This window comes from Grus americana, chromosome 9 (genome assembly GCF_028858705.1).
Source record: "Grus americana isolate bGruAme1 chromosome 9, bGruAme1.mat, whole genome shotgun sequence".
NCBI classification, from domain to species: Eukaryota; Metazoa; Chordata; class Aves; order Gruiformes; family Gruidae; genus Grus; species Grus americana.
In genome coordinates this window covers 27,830,251-27,842,463 of record NC_072860.1, presented here as the reverse complement: position 1 = coordinate 27,842,463, position 12,213 = coordinate 27,830,251, and the positions used below count along the sequence as shown (strand labels likewise).

The 12,213-nt window shown below is 43.4% G+C and overlaps 1 protein-coding gene across 3 annotated transcripts in view; it reads right to left on the bottom strand.

Moving 5' to 3' along the window:
• Positions 1–12,213, bottom strand: part of PLCH1 (phospholipase C eta 1) — an 80,590-nt gene that overhangs the window by 64,269 nt on the left and 4,108 nt on the right. For all 3 annotated transcript variants that reach the window (XM_054835188.1, XM_054835191.1, XM_054835189.1), the window contains exon 2: positions 3,719–3,836. In XM_054835188.1, the coding sequence (XP_054691163.1) occupies positions 3,719–3,797 (79 nt within the window). In that variant the 5' untranslated portion in view covers positions 3,798–3,836. The remainder of the gene's footprint in view (positions 1–3,718; positions 3,837–12,213) is intronic.

The window sequence follows — 12,213 nt, the reverse complement described above, 5'->3', positions numbered from 1 at the left end:
TATTTTTATCTGGCTGGCTTGCACCTGAGGTGCAACAGTTCTTCCAGATTACAGGTTCAATTACAGATAATAACCATGCCACTGTAATGTGACATTCCAGACAGGCCCGATACAACTGAATTAGTTCATTGCTCTGGATGAAAGACTGCAGTTTAGGTAATATGAGCAAGACTGAATTAACATGACATCCAACCAGCAGAGGTCAAGTCCCTATTGACACAGGTCTGGAAAGAGGTGGAGAGGCCAGAAGATAAAATTAGAAACTGAGAGAATTAATTACAATTATGGAAAAGTGATTTAAACAAAAGGTTTATATTTCTGAGAGAACTTAAGAACATAATTGGCATAAGTAACTGACTAATAAGATAAGTATGAACAGCTGCTTTCAGAACTGCTGAGACAATATCAGCTATTTGCTAAACATGTCACAGCTTCTTTCTGTTTAACAGTTACAGAATATTAGCATTCATAAACATAGAAAAATAAGCTAATCAACAGCTCTGTGTGCTTGCTCCCTGAAGAGCCATGAGAGTCATGCTTTCAATGTCAGAATATGAAACTATAATAGTAATGATTTAAAAGAAAAAAATCATGAAAACACTGTGTAAATTAGAATTAATAGACAGTAGACCTGGACACATACAAACCAAGTACTGAAATATCAGCAAATCACAAGGGGTTAGATCACAGTACTTTCCTTGCTAACAGATAGCGTATTTCCCACGTAGAGATCACATTAGATTTTCTTTCCTAATTTCCCAGTGGTGTAAAAAAGTTTTAAACAAGTACAGTTTCCTTACGTCTGCTGGAGAAAATATGATCTGACACACAGGTAAATCCCAATTTAGTTGTTTGGTATTCACTTAGTCATGCAAAGTCCGAAGTGCACTGCTCAGTCCCACTCGGTCTCTCTGAGACAAAGAACTGGTCAATCTTAATCGCAAGGCTGCCATCAGGAACAGGGGCGAGCAGCTAGCCCGCTCACCCCCACCGACCCAATGCCCTTTGTCAGGACCTACCAGATCAGAAAGCTTACCGACAAAAAGCAAATCCTTAAAAAACTCCATCAACCCTTTTATCTATATCAGCACAATCTAAAGGAAACCAACTTCTCTCAAGCATCAGGAGCAACGTGCCAGTTCCTGAGGATGCGCACATGTCTCTACGTCATGCTGCTGGGAACTGCCACCTCTGTCACTGTCCGGCGGGACTTCAGCTCCCTCCACAAACTCAGAGTGAAAGCAACTGTCACTGCTGTGTCTTGCTTAGGTTGAGGAGACAAATGGGAAGCCCTGAAGGATTCTGTTAAGGAAAAATAATTAATCCTGCCTGGTCACAAATGAAAGACAAATAAATTAAGCCATAGAATCTTTCTGGTCTACAATTCCTGCTAATTATGTCTTCTACTTTAGATGATTATCACTTTGCAGAACTCATCACTCCAATAGCTGTTCATGGATTACTGGACTTAGTGCTAATGGATCATTATCCAGTCTTTGTGCCATTAGCAGGATAAAGACATCGTGCTGCTCTACTATAAAATACCACCTCGAGTCACAGAGTACGGACCAGACTTTTCTTTCACTTGATCTGGGATGGCAAAACTGGAAATACACATCCAAAACATAGCTGCTCCAATTATACAATCATGTTAGAGACCAGACTGTTGCCTGGAGAAAAGCGTGGTTAGCAGGCATTTACCAAAACACTGCAAGAGTGCTCAAACTCAGCAAAGGGGGATCTGGGTGAAGACATCTCAGAGACAACTCTGTCCTTCCACAATGTCAGAGAGAACTCAGAAGGAACACGATCCCACCAAAATCAGTGGGACCACACGAGTGGCCTGATAAATCCCAGGAACGAAGCTCAGTTTCATTTGAGAAGCAGAGCAGTGGTGCCCGGACATGACAGGTTCACCAGTGACAGATTCATGAACCATCTTCCCTGTAACGCATGTCCCAAATGTAATGCACAGATGAATTAATATGACGATGCTGCTGTCAGCCTGACTTACAGAAAAGTTAATAACATTCTTCTGGTGTCCCAAATAGATCTAGCAGTGCTATGGGCAAGAAAAAAGCAGTACAGGGGAAAATGGTATTATCTCTGAATAAGGCTTTGTTAAGAAGATGCACAAATTGACAAACGATTAATTCTCGCACTACACCATTAGCTTTATCGATGGTGACATAACCTCAGTGACAAAAATGTAGATACCGTTTGGTTTACAGTGGGTTGCATTGTGGTTCTGCAAGCTGCAAACTTCCCAGATTCCTAACAAACACAGTGAAAATTGAGATGTACATTCTCTAGGGAAAAAGTTACCTTTGCTTTTGAAAAAGATAAGTATTTCTATCTTTAATTTATAGGTATTCCATCCCACTGTTATTAACAGCGCCATGAATCTGCCCTAAAGTGACAGTTTTTAATCACTGATCTCAAAGGGAATAAGTAATACAAAACTTGGGCCTCTCAAACAGCATTAGGAAGTCACTGCCCCAGGAGGACAGGTCCAGCTGTCCCAGCAGAGTAGCCCTGCAGGAGTCTATTGCAGGCAAGGATGGCTCCTGAAGCCTGGTGGTCCCTCACCCACTGCAGGAGCAAGGGCTGGGCTCAGCACTGCTCCTTACCCACTGCCCAAGGGTAGAGCTGCCCAGCAAAGGGAGAGAAACCTGCCTGGGGAACACATGTGCTCTCTAGTTAAGTTGATATATCAAGTTTAAGCATACAAAAAGAGGTCCTGAAAAGGAAGTATGTAATGCCAAAATATCTTCAGAGTATTTCCTCATTTTGTTATTGGAAGGATACTTCAACAACTGAATGATCGTAACATGTAATCTGTAATAGCAAGAGACTAAGGCGTAAGGAGTCAATAGGGGACTAATTAGGGATCACTGTTAGGCATCTATTTTGCACAAATGTCTGATCAATACTTGGAAGTAAAGCTCCTCCTGACACTTTCAACTCCTCCTCGCTAGGAGCACAAAAGATGCATACCTGCAGATTTTGCTGGAGCAGTTCCAGAAATGCCTCAGGAGGAAATTACCAGACTAAGCATAAGACAGTGCTAGACTGCGTGAACACAATTAATCCGTTTCATTCCAAAACCCAATCACCATCTGAACTCCAAGCCACTCTGTGCACTGCCTACGCTTCAAGCACTGCTCTTCCCTTCTCCAGGCTTTCACGCTTCGGTCAGCCCTTGTGCTGGGTTTCCCTGCCGGGAGCACCTGCGTGCGGTTGGCCTCAGCCACAGAGGCGGGGGCGGGACGCGGACGACGCGCTTTCCCCCATCAGATCAGCCGGGGAGGAGGGAAGGGCTCTCCGCGCAGCCCCCCCCGCCCGCCCGGAGCCGGGACCCCGCGGCCGCCCCGACGGGGCCGAGCACGGGGGGGTGGGGAGGGGGGGGCGGCGGTCCCGGAGCGCCCCCTGGCGCGCGCGGCGCCGCCGGCAGCAGCCGGCCCGTCTCCGTGCGGGCGAGCGTGTGTGTCCCCGCCACCACGGCACTAACGGGGGGCGGCAGCCCCGGCACCGCAGCCTGCCACAGCCAGCCTGGCCTCCGAGCCGTTACCGAAGCCGGGCTTGTGCAGGACCGATTGCTAATCGGCCCTGGGAGGAGCGTTACCGGCAAGTTACACGCACGCCGCTCTGAAATACCAGTTGCGTCTGACAGCAGGAAGCACAAGAAGCCAAAAATACGAAGTAACGTGTAACTTACCATGAAACACACCATTGTCCACTAAGAAGTGCCTGCAGTACTGCAGACAGCTTTTCTTATCCAGACTCCAGTAGCTCATTGTTAGATGACTTTCTGCTCACCATCAAAGGCAGTGACCCTACAAAGCAAAACACAGTATGGATCAATATGAGTTAATTTACAAGAAATGCATAACTACTCCAAGCACTGTAAGAGTATTTACTTGTGCCCTTTATGCAAAAACAGTTCAGTAGCTTTGTATAAAGTAACATTACAATAAACTCTCCAAACCTGCCCATGCCCAAGGACGTACAGACAAAGGGTGCGGGTAGATCATTTGGGCAGAGCCAGACCCGGACTGCCAGCAATGCTTACAACTAGCAAGTTTAAGGCTGCTGAAGCGAGCCCACCCACCCGGCAGGCCCTGCACCCACGATGGCTGCCCGTTGTCAACCCCCACAGCCCCTCCAGGCTATTGTAGCGCCGTGGAGAGATGATCAATTTAATCCAATTAATGATGTTGTCCCATATTTAACAAAGTACAGACATCAGACAACACTGCATAACTATAAATCCTCAAGTGAAGGTTATTAAAAGAAAGGCAAATCAAAGGTAAGTACCTCCTGATTGTGAGACCACAGAGTAGCGTTACGTGCCCCTTGAGCACTCCCCTGCTCTTGGCAGACATCTGCCCGTGGGAGCTCAAGATGAACTCTCCAGCAGATGGGCAGTTTGAGCAGTGCAATGACATCAGCCATGTGAAATTTGTGTTCTCCAGCCCCAAGGGATCCCAGCTTTGCACAGGGAAGAGATGCTCTCAACTCAGAGCGCCAATGCTGCCCTGTGCTGAAGCACAGGATAAATTCTCAATCTGCTTTACCGTATTTTCTGCCTCCCTGCTTCCATTACACCCCCGTTACGCAACTAATCACCAATGAGTGGGAGCAATACCCTTCCCAGCAAATGCCACCAGTCAAGGCCACCCCAGAGCACAACCAGTGCACCTAAGAGCCTGAACGCTGCCTGAAGCAAGCATCTTTATCAGAGGGCAGAAGCCCACGTTGCTGCACCAGAGGAAGACTGGGATTCATCTCTTTGCAGAGGCAGGCTGCAGAGAACTTCCCAGGAGAACACAGCAGCCTTGCAGCAACCTTTTCCTGCACAGGTCCACGCTGGCCCCTGCCTTCCCTGCTCTCCTGCCAGGGCTGAGGCTCCCAGCACTGTCACAGGGTAAGTTTTGCCTCTAAGGCCAGCAGCATCAGAGACAAGCCCATGGAAGCATTCACGGGTAATTTGCCGTAGATGCTATCACCAATACATGCTGGGAGTGGAGAGCAATCTTTTTGGACACAGGCCCCAGAGCTCTGTGAGGCCAAGTCCCTGACTGCTAATTTTTCTTGGATCCAATAATATTTATAAACCAGTTAAAATGGAAATGTGCCACAAGCCAGTGCAAAACAAAGACCAGCCAAGTGAGGGCAATGCAAGTGGCTGAAGCCAGTCACTGACAATGAGGTAAGAAACAACCCCCTTCAGCCCCGGGAGCATTTCCATCCCAGCCACTGGCTGTTCCACTGCCGCAATCCGGGACAATGGCAACAATCGGAACAATTATTTTCAGAGACCTAAACAGTAGAAGTTAACTCATTAATAAGCTGATGGTTGTAACTCAAGACAAGGCTGTATTTGTTTGAGTCATTTCACTGAACTTCCATTCAAAGGATTTCAGCCTTTTGTTTTGCAAGTTGGACCGTACAAAAATCCATCCCACCTAGCAGAACCTTTTATGCACATTTACGGTTACAGCCAAACAAACCAGCAGTTCATATTTCTTTGATAATTGCTGCTGGAAAAACAAAACAAAAAAATCCATGGAATCCTTTATCTCCCATTCTGACACCAAATCCTTTCACTGGATTCTCCTTTCACTATTTTATGAAGTTCAAGACACTCATTTCAGCAGTCCAAATACCCCTTCCTGTTAGAAGCCTGCTTTGGTCTCCCATTTTAGCTCCCTCCCTCCCTCCTGCCTTCACCCTGGTCAACCCAGCTGCTTTCTCGCCCACGCTTGGCACAAGCAACTCCAACTGTCTTTGGAGCAAACCACTAGCAGGATGTAAGGACACTGCCCTTCAAGCTCCCCATAAAACTACTTCCAGGGAGGCCTAGTAGCGAATCCCCCCAAATGAAATAGCACAGCATGCTGTAAGTGCCCAGACTGCAGCTCTGCAAGGTGGCAAGGTTTTGTTCTGCAGGAGAAGCAGCTAGCATGGGGCTGAAGCCGATAGCTTGGTGAAAGAGTGTGAAGTGATGTTTACGTATTGGAGACTGATAGGCAAATACTAATCTGATATCTACAACATTTCTCTTGTGGAGGAGATGCAAGATGTTTCTGTGAGGACACTGTTGTTGCAGATGTGGGATTTGCCTCTCCACTGTTGCCTCTGTGGGGAGGAGAGATGGTCTGAATGATCTGCTGCAGGTGTGAGCCAAAAATGCCTGTTTCTGTTTTGCTCTATCATAAAACTATCACAGTCTCCATTACAGCATGTGTTTTGGGTATGGTCCATGTATTGTTTACAGTAAAGGCATATTTTAGTAAAATTTGGAACGCTAAGCAGTAATACCCGTTACCTCTGCCAGACTTCATCTTCTACATTTCTTGGACTTTTGCCCTTGCCAGCCATGAGCTTTCATTATAGTTTGCCATAACTAGGGCCACTCTTCTAGCGTTAATTAGTAAGGCACAAGCTGTTAGTTACTTTGAAAACTTAGGAATAATTCTACATCATGGTCCAGCCTACTGCCAGGCTTTTTTGCTTTAGGCTATAAAAAATACAAGTGGCATCATGTTTTAATTAAGAAAATCATATCGAATATTCATCACTAAGAATTTACACAAAATAAAAAGAGATCTTATCTCCTGCTCAGCTCCCACACAGAACTCATGTCACGGGGAGGGGGGGATTTATGTGGAAAATGTTGCTATTGATATATATGTGCAGTGCCTCTGAAAGAAACCCTTCGGCCCCCTCCCTTTCACGTCTCATGCCAATACAATACTGCTTTGTTCTTGCACAAAGGGTTCTCCCATACCATGGTGGCCCCTTAGAACAAAGGTTCTCCCTGGCACATCAGGGATGAAGGCAGAATCCCAAAGTGGCTGCATCAGCTGACACAAACATCCTGTAAGAAAACCTTGCAAGAAACACCAGCAGTTATTTGGACGGCCCTCAAAGTTATTTGCTTTCTCCATTACAGAGCTCTGCGACAGACCAGCCAGGATCATGCCTTACTGTATTGTACCAAAAAAAGCAAACAAAACCCAACTGACCATACAATTTGGGCAAAATACCATCATTTCAAATGAACATGTGCTTAGGAACTTAAATGTACACAAATTTGCACCATTTCAACAACATAGTAGAAAAAGAACATCCTATCTGTGTCATAGACCAGAATGTTTACAGGCTATACCTGTATAAATTATTTTATACATGTAGAATAAGCTACAGGAAAAAAAAGTGCCAGTAAGCATATCATTATGTTTAAGTAGGAAAGGACTGTACCACCAAAACTGTTTTGGCAAAAAAGTTACCAAAATCCTGAACAGATACAAATCTGAGTTCAAAATTAGTTTGTGTAGTTACTTGATAACACAACCAATTCAGAAAGAGTTGAAAATACTCTTTTCTGCTCTGCAGGTTTTTCAACTTAGGGGTATCACTCTTTCATGACAAGCAAAATTCCTGCAGGTTCAGCCCTGAGCCTGGCACAAGACGCTATTCATTCCAAGAGGTAAAGCAATCGGTGCTTTGCTACCTGAGCAAAGAGACATTATTCCAGTGTGTCAAGAATCCATCTATTTTATATCTGGATAAAACATATTAACATGTAAGTTCAGCAAGGAAGTCCATTATGTGGTCTGCAGAAACAAAGGAACTTGAAGGAACTGTAGCTTCTATTTTAGCTGATTAATTTCCATCAAACATATGTCAGCTGCATTATTTTAGTACTTTGAATACCATGTTCCATGAGACATCCTTCCAAAGAGAAGGGCTGTGATTAGTTCTACTGAACTGTACTTTACAAAAGAGTTATTTATGGAACTGATTTTTCTCAAAGTTTGATACAAAGAATAAGTTAGACTTATGTATTCATGTGTGTATGTGTGCATATACATCTATCTGTAGATATAGGTGGATTAAATGAACAGATATGTTTATTTTTGTTATCAAGATAGTGGGTAAACTTCTTACAAGGAAAGCTTTGTCATACGCATGCTTTATAAAATTATTTGATTATAAAAGTGGTAGAGATGCATGTATAAGATACTTCTGAATTTAGCAGAGGATGCATATGCCCTGCCTAGGTTGTGATAGATGCTTCTTATTACAAGAGGCTTAACACCAAAACCTAACACCTGACACCCTTGGTCTCACCACATTCTGCGGTTTCTCCCCTTGCACAAATCCCCACGCTTTCACGAGTTGTGCAGAGAAGTAGGGCACTCATTCCAGGGAATCACAAAGTATCATACCAGCAGCTGGAGAAAGAGCAGCACTTGAACAAAACATGTTCTGAGTTTATGCTGACTGTTATGGCTAGCACTAAACTATTTTAGAAAGTAGCAGCATAATCTAAATATTTATCTGCAATATTCAACCTGGACACTGTGCAGGTCCTGAATGTGAAGAGGGTATTAAGCACACATCTATTTAGCATCAGACAGGAACTGGGTTTGAGTCCTGTGCACAGCTCTTGAGAGCGCTCAGACAGATTAATTGGTAGTTCATTAAGCAGTATACAGGGTGGAGAGATTGCTAATCTCACCTGCCCTCTCCTCTTCTTGTTTCTGAAGCACTTCAACAGATAACATTATTAAGTCAATCAGATAGTATGAATGGTTCCTACTAACAGGAACTCCATACTGCAGTTCACTGGTACTTCCCTCTGACAAAACCACAGCTCCAGTTTCAGAGCTCGCTCGCTGTTCTACTATCTACCCAGTGAACACATTTTGAAAGTATGATTTATAAAAAATTATACTTTTCCTTAGCACAAAATGGTGTATGGTAAAAACAAATGTTTTTGAAAAAGTTCTACCAAATTTAAAAAAAACCTAAACCAAAAACACAACACGCACGTGCCTGGCAATTCTGTCTTCAACAGAAAGTCCAGAAAACACTGAATATTCAGAGGGCTCCAGATTTTGGAGGCTTACATCTGTTAATGATAAATTTTATAGCAAAAAATAGTTCAGAGATATTGGATGCTACAACTGACATAAAGGAAAAGTATAAAAAGAAAAAAAAGAAATAGGTTAGAAATGAGAAGAGCAATGCAGAAACAAGGAAAGGACACACTACACGTGTGATTGGAAATAATACTGTATTAGCTCCAGATGCGGCCAGAGAGCACTCTTATAAGCATTAGAGGCATCTGTATGGGAGTGCAGAAAGACCATCTGGCTCGCACTAGGTAGCAGGAATATACTGGTCCAGAGAGAAACACTGGTCTAATCTGGCAGCTGTGATTGTGGTGGGGGGCACCCAGAATCTCTGCTGACTGCCATCACGGGCATCCAGTTATTGCTAACAGAAAAAATAAACACCAAATCACAGTACAAATGCTACTTTGAACTCTCCTTTGAGAATACTGAGGTAGTATTCAAAAGCTAAGCAATTTTATCTACATATATTATCCATCTATATTATGTAGGTTAAACTGACTTACCTTAAGCTTGAGAGTAAGCAAAAGATTTACTTGCACACCTCAGGAACAGAATAAGGGCTGCCCAGATGAATTGCTGGTCTCTCTGTACAATCTCTTATTCCTGTAAAGGTATGTTCCAGATCAAGCACTACATCATTTCTAAAGATGCCATCAGCACTCAGCAGCTTGGCATACACATTGCAGCGGAAATCAGAGAAGACAGACACTTATCCTAGAACATGCTCTCAATAGTCCAAGGGCTCAGCCCTTTGTTATTCTAATATTATGAAATAACAGATACTGAAGAGAGGGAGTGAAATCATTTGCAATTCTGTTTCCACCACAACATGCAACCAGGAAAATTTATGCTCTCACCAACTTTCTTTCCCTGGAGCATGTTAAAATATGCTGTAGGATTTCTCCTAGGTTAGTTTATCGGTAGCCATCAACAGGAACTTCTTTCCAGGCTTTATAGATCAGAAAAAGAGCTGCTGTTTCCAGTTCATGTTTGTGCTTTTCTTTAGGAAGTATCAACAAACCCTCTGGTGGAACAATCTTGAAGCTTTCAGAGACCAACTGCTGCACAACATTGGCTGTATTTTTTTAAACTGTATCCACAAAACAAAGTAGCCATCAGATAAAAAGCTTAGCCATAGTTAGACCTGAAACCAAATTTGAAGAAATTATAAAATCCTAATATGACAATATTTCATGGGGTATCCACCCATCTGCAGTCTTGGGCTTCTTATTTCTCTAAGCCACTAACAGTCACCCACATATTGCTAAGCATTTAAGCTGGTCTGAATTCAGGCAGATTCAGATTTAATTGTCATACAAACCCAGGCTCTAAGGGTTCCAAACATTAAAGTGGAGATTTGCACAGATAATCAGCATTAAATATCTACATTTACTCAAAATAACTTGCATAAATGTTGCTAAAGTTACACGTATAGGAGCCATGAAGAATAGGCAAGGCATGTTAACTCCATCAGACAAAAGATCCATACTGCTGATACAAAAAAAAAGACATTTTTGCCCCCAAATTGGTGTCACTTGAAAACCAAAGTTTCACCTACCTATGGTGTAAACTATTTCATAAATGTATGGATATTTTCCAGAATTTAAAGTATCTTCTTGTATAAGTAAAAAGCTCAAGAAGTACCCCTAAAGTTACACTCCCTTTTCAACAGCAAGTATTTATCCATAAATACAACCAGCATGAAAAAAGATTATTGTTAATACTTGCTAATAGAAAACAAAAACATCCAGTATCTGACCCCTTTCTCATTTCTCTAGGAATTGGCCTGAAGGAATAAAATAAGAGATTTTTGTTTGGCTTATTTTTCTGCCAGAGCAGTTCCCTAATCTAATGTGCCATAAGGCCATAAGACCAGCTGTGCTGGCACAACACTGGCAGTAAGGGTGCCAGAGTGTGCAAGCCAGCACGGTAGCAAAGAAAAATTTCCCATGGATTTTGCTGGGAGCAACTGGAAACTCTTAGAAGTCAGAGTTGGCTATTCAAAGGGAAAAGATCACAAAAGAGTTTGGATTTGGGATACAGATGTTGCACTTACATGCTCTTTAGATAGATGGGATTTCCTGAAAATGCAGATTTTTTTAAATTTTTTATTTTTTTTAACCTGGTATTTTGGCTGTTCTCCCATTAGAGCATTAAACAGTCATACATCGTTCACCAGATGAAGACAGACTCTGTTGTCAGTTTGAGAAAGCTGCTTTTAAATATTTGTTCATTTTATGGCAACTAACAATCTCCATCAGCAAGCCAGAAATAGCATTAGCATCACTGACGTTGCTACTGCCACATCAGACCACAGCTCTCTTCATTGTCCCCTTGTCCCAGTACCAATGCTCTGCCGGGGTCACTTGGGAAACTACCCAGCCTCACCCGGCCAGTGCTGAAGGTACGGAAAGCAGGCAGCAGCGGCTGACAGCTCCCTCCTAATGGCACTAGCAGTCTGCAGGGTTCAGCCTAACCCTAACAGCACCTAATTTGGATCATGCTAGAGGACAATTTCCCCATAAGCTACGCTTTCACTTTCCAGGAGAGGAGCAGGCAGACTTCACATGCGGTGTCTGGCCAACAAGTTATCCAGCACCCGTTCCCAATGGCGGCAGGAGGCCAGCAAGCTGTGTTAGCCTGTATAATGGACAACTTTCTTATCTGTCCTACCCCAACTAACAAATGGCAAACCTTAATCTTCCTGGGGCTGTTAATTCTGATGGAGCTTTTGTTTCAAGTCATTTCTCTGCTCTTTCTGGGAAGTCATGAAAAGCATGTGTCAGCACAACTTGCTGCAGAGGAAGGCATTAGAAAGGATTTGAACTGACTCCCCATGGCAACAGACCCTGAAAGGGAATTAGCATTTGCTCCCCATTCCTCAAGAAGCCTAAATGGAATTTGTTTTTCTCTTATTTAAGGAATTATTTCCAGCAGGGCAGCACGCTGCTGCCTCTATCGCTCAGCAGGCACCGCTTCAGAAGACACCTACATTGCACACCCCGTGTTCAGCGTAACAGTCATCCCACCAGATGTGGAACTGGTAAGTATGAATAAGTGTATATCAATGTTTTCCTTACACAGCTTTCCAGTACTCTGCACACCTTTCTGCTGCTTTTGCCAGCACTCTGTGCACCAAATCATTTTTTGGGTTTGCTACGCAGAGGTTTTCAAACCCTAGGTATTGAATGCAAGAGTCTTTCTACACTAGAGATTTTAATCTACAGAGCGAGAACTCACTTCACATTGCCAATGCTATTTTTTTGTGCATCATCAACACCAC